We start from the raw sequence: 3,903 nt of genomic DNA, 5'->3' as shown, positions 1-3,903 counted from the left end.
CTTCCGTACATAGGCGTACTATATACTTCATGTTTAATATTAAGATATAAAGCTGTTTCCTTACACAACCGTTCTATATTCTACCCCTTTTTTATTTTTAATATAATTTAAAAATAGCAGCACACGCATCCCTAAAATAGGATATTACGATTCTAGTATGTAAACCAAATCTAAATAGATAAAATAAAAATGATATCCACACGATCTTTCCAAAAATCCTTTTATTCAATAACAAAATAATATTGTTCATTCAATAACAAAATTCTATTATTCATTGATAAAATATAATGATCTACACAAGGTACGGCAAAAAAAACGGGTTTTTCATGAGATACCCCCGAGGTTTAAGTTTATTCACCAGGTACCCTCGTTGTTTCAGTAATCCACCAGGTACCCCTCAGGTTTCATTTTCTCGCATGACTTAACCCTGCCGTTAAGTGGCCGTTAGAAACTTTTTTTCACCAGGTACCCTCGTAATTTATTTCACCAGGTACCCCTGAGGTTTCTTAGTTTTTCACCAGGTATCCTTATGTTTTATGGTAATTTCACCAGATACCCCTGCTCACCAACGGCTACTTTTTTTAAAAAAAACTGGCTGGTATGGAACTGCATTCCATAAGTCCATAAGTCTTTCTGGGTTGCTGCAAATGCATACAACCCATATGTGTACAACAAGGCAATGGAGAAGATTGCCAAAATTGATCCAAAGGTTGTTGATTATCTGTCCCAAGTGCCAAAGCAGTGGTCAAGGCACAAGTTTGAACCACAAGTGGTTTATGATCACAACACCACCAATTTTGTTGAATCTTTCAACGCTTGTACCAAGCCTTTTAGAGACATGCCAGTGTACACTCTGATGGAAGGTAAATGTTCTATCTTTACTGCTTTTTACACTGTGGTTGCATATGTTTTACACCACCCCTGTCCTTTTTATTAATACATTTTCTGTTTTGCTGCTTTATTTTGTTTGTGCTTGGATGCTTGGATCTAATAGAGGCTGGGAGTTGGTGTATGAAGAAGATTGGGTCTAGATTTGGCAAGGCTATAGAAATGGGACCAAACCAATTGACTGAATATGTTGCTGGGGTATTAGAAGAGAGGAGTCAACAGTCTAGGTTTTGTTCTGTAACAGCTGCTGTGGGAGGGGAATATGAAGTGAAAGAGGGGGCTGTCAAATACCCTATTAAGTTAGATGCAAGGACTTGTGGTTGTGGAGTATGGCAAATATCTGGCATACCTTGCAGACATGGCCTTAGGGTTATTTACCACCAAAGACTTGAGGCTACTGATTTTGTGTCTCACTACTTCAAAGGGCAAGCATACAAGTTAACTTACTCAGAGCACATGCACCCCATGCCTGACCCAACCCAATGGCCTTCTTTTGACCTTTCTATTATCCTCCCACCACCCATGAAGAGAGCATCAGGTAGACCCCCTAAACTGAGAAAAAGAGGTAAACATGATACTAGAATAAAAAACATTAGAATGCCATTTTTTATAGCTCCATGCATTAATTTCTTTTGTTGCTCGAGTTTCTTCTTCATTTGGTGAATTTCTTCATTCAAGCTTCTATTTTCTTCAATTTCTCCTTCCTTTGTGCTACCTTTGTTGTTTCTCATTGGCAGTGGTTGCTCAATGCTTCCCTTGCACCACTTGAAGTTGTCACATAAGTCACACTTGTAATATAGTTTTTGAGGATTTTTCATTGTTTCAGAACTTCTTATTGCAAATTTTTTCCCACATATGTTGCATGTTTTGTTTGGAACTACAACGTATGAGGATTCATACGTTGTAGAGGAAGATTGAGATTGAGAATATGAGCTCATTTGAAAGTGAGTTGGGAAATAGGGAAAATATGAGTTGGTTAATGGGAAGAACAGAAAGTTGTAGTGAAGAGTTGCTGATGCTCCCCCTTTAAATAGAGAAGGCTCACCAACGGCTAGTTTTTTTAGCCGTTGGTGAGCTGGGGTATCTGGTGCAATTACCATAAAAACATAAGGGTACCTGGTGAAAATCTATGAAACCTCAGGGGTACCTGGTGAAATAAATTACAAGGGTACCTGGTGAAAAAAAGTTTCTAACGGCCACTTAACGGCCACTTAACGGCAAGGTTAAGTCATGCGAGAAAATGAAACCTGAGGGGTACCTGGTGGATTACTGAAACAACGAGGGTACCTGGTGAATAAACTTAAACCTCGGGGGTATCTCATGAAATATCCGCAAAAAAAATCCAATAATACTAAAAATAAATAAATGGTGTAGCAGCAAGAGCAGCTTCTGCATTAACTGGGGATGGTGTAGGCGTGTAGCAGCAAGAACAGATTCTGCAGCAACAGCAGCTTCGATCTGCAGCAACGACAACTTCGATCTGCAGCAACGGCAGATACCAGACTTGGCAGTTCGTCTGCAGGTCTGAACTGAGGTCACACTAGATCATTGTCGTCATCATCATCATCATCATCTTCATCGTTATTTGGTTGGTGATATTCGGTAACGTATGAGATCCACCTCTCCCTTAGCTCGTCAATCGTAGTTTGAGAATACGTGGGAGCTTTGTTAAAATATTACAAGACAAGTTAAAATGTAAGAGTCATAAAATTTAACACTAAATAATGGGTATATATATATCAAAATAAACATTAGAGGAAGAATAACATAGTTCCTAATGTCACAAGTGTGCAGTGGGATTGTAATGGATTGCAAGTTATACCCATTCGACTACAACTTTTTCTCACTTCTCCCTATCCCAAGTGTACTAAAATTTCAGTTTATTTGCTAAAGCTAACTGCCAAGAAATGAATAAAGAGCAAAAGTTAATATCAAGGTCTCAGCTCAAAAAAATGGCTGGAAAGACATTCAGCTAAGGTTCATCCAGTAGGCAACATAGTTATACATTCAGAAAAGAAAAATGTAGGGTTGGCATAAAAGTCCAAACAGTCACCAAATATATGATCTTTGTACTGCTGTATTTGTTAGAACACAAGCTTAATCAAGTGTCTGCCAAACAGAGGAATTCACTCAAGAAATGGTGACTCAACGTGAATGAGACATCTTAAAAGCTGAAATTAATAAGAAAAATGTAAACATAGATTAAAGTAGCATGGCAGCCTCTATAAAATACAGAAGAAGAAACACGCAATAAATATATATATATATATATATATATATATATATATATATATATATATATATATATATATATATATATATATATATATATATATATATATATATAAATATGCACTGTGCCAAAACCTTCTCAAGTAATCTTAATTTCAGTCACATATGTTGTGATTTTATGATACAAGTTATATGGATACTTATACTCCCAGACTCTCATGTGATAAGTGATAGCAAACAAGAACCAACTGGAAATAACAGGCACAAGAACCAACTGGAAATAACAATAGGCACTCAGATGAGTCGCTGTGAAAAAAAAGATACAGTATGCCTAGAAAACACACACGTCACACGGTGTACATAAACAGGCTATTCGTGATGTATGTTCTTGTCTTAGACTGAATGCCTATTGTCTATTTTTATTTTTATTTCTTGTGATGCCTATTCTCTATAGTGATTGGTGTGTAATTAAATATCTCCGCTTCTTTCTTCACAGAAAACTGCTCTAGGAGTGTTGCTCTTTGTTCCAACCCAACAATAAAGACACCTAATTTATCCATCCTAGAAAATTAAGTTTTAAACCAAAAGTCAGGTTGCAGGGAGTTCTTGCAGAATCTTGATAGTTAGTTAACACAACTTGTAAGACATAAATCAGGAAAATTAAATCTCAATGTAGTAAAAATCTTTTCTTTTTCAGATGAGAAAAAGGAGAAATTAAAATGTTGTATGTAAATACAAAAAAGTGTAAATGTCCATAACCATACGTCTTTTACGACATAGTAA

At 36.4% G+C, this 3,903-nt stretch overlaps 1 protein-coding gene across 2 annotated transcripts; it reads left to right on the top strand.

The window, feature by feature from the left end:
• The first annotated feature begins 321 nt into the window (after nucleotides 1-321).
• Nucleotides 322-2,211, top strand: LOC130459317 (uncharacterized). 2 transcript variants are annotated; one of them, XM_056826616.1, is made up of 3 exons: nucleotides 335-465; nucleotides 553-863; nucleotides 995-2,211. In XM_056826616.1, exons 2-3 carry the CDS (start codon nucleotides 680-682, stop codon nucleotides 1,549-1,551), a joined length of 741 nt encoding a protein of 246 aa, XP_056682594.1. In that variant the 5' UTR covers nucleotides 335-465; nucleotides 553-679; the 3' UTR covers nucleotides 1,552-2,211. The 2 variants fall into 2 exon arrangements, with proteins under 2 accessions (XP_056682593.1, XP_056682594.1); XM_056826615.1 differs by having other exon boundaries at nucleotides 322-863.
• The last annotated feature ends 1,692 nt before the right edge of the window (nucleotides 2,212-3,903 follow it).

This window comes from Spinacia oleracea, chromosome 4, assembly GCF_020520425.1.
Source record: "Spinacia oleracea cultivar Varoflay chromosome 4, BTI_SOV_V1, whole genome shotgun sequence".
NCBI classification, from domain to species: Eukaryota; Viridiplantae; Streptophyta; class Magnoliopsida; order Caryophyllales; family Amaranthaceae; genus Spinacia; species Spinacia oleracea.
The sequence above is the reverse complement of the archived record's forward strand: the minus strand, read 5'-3'. Positions and strand labels throughout refer to the sequence as shown.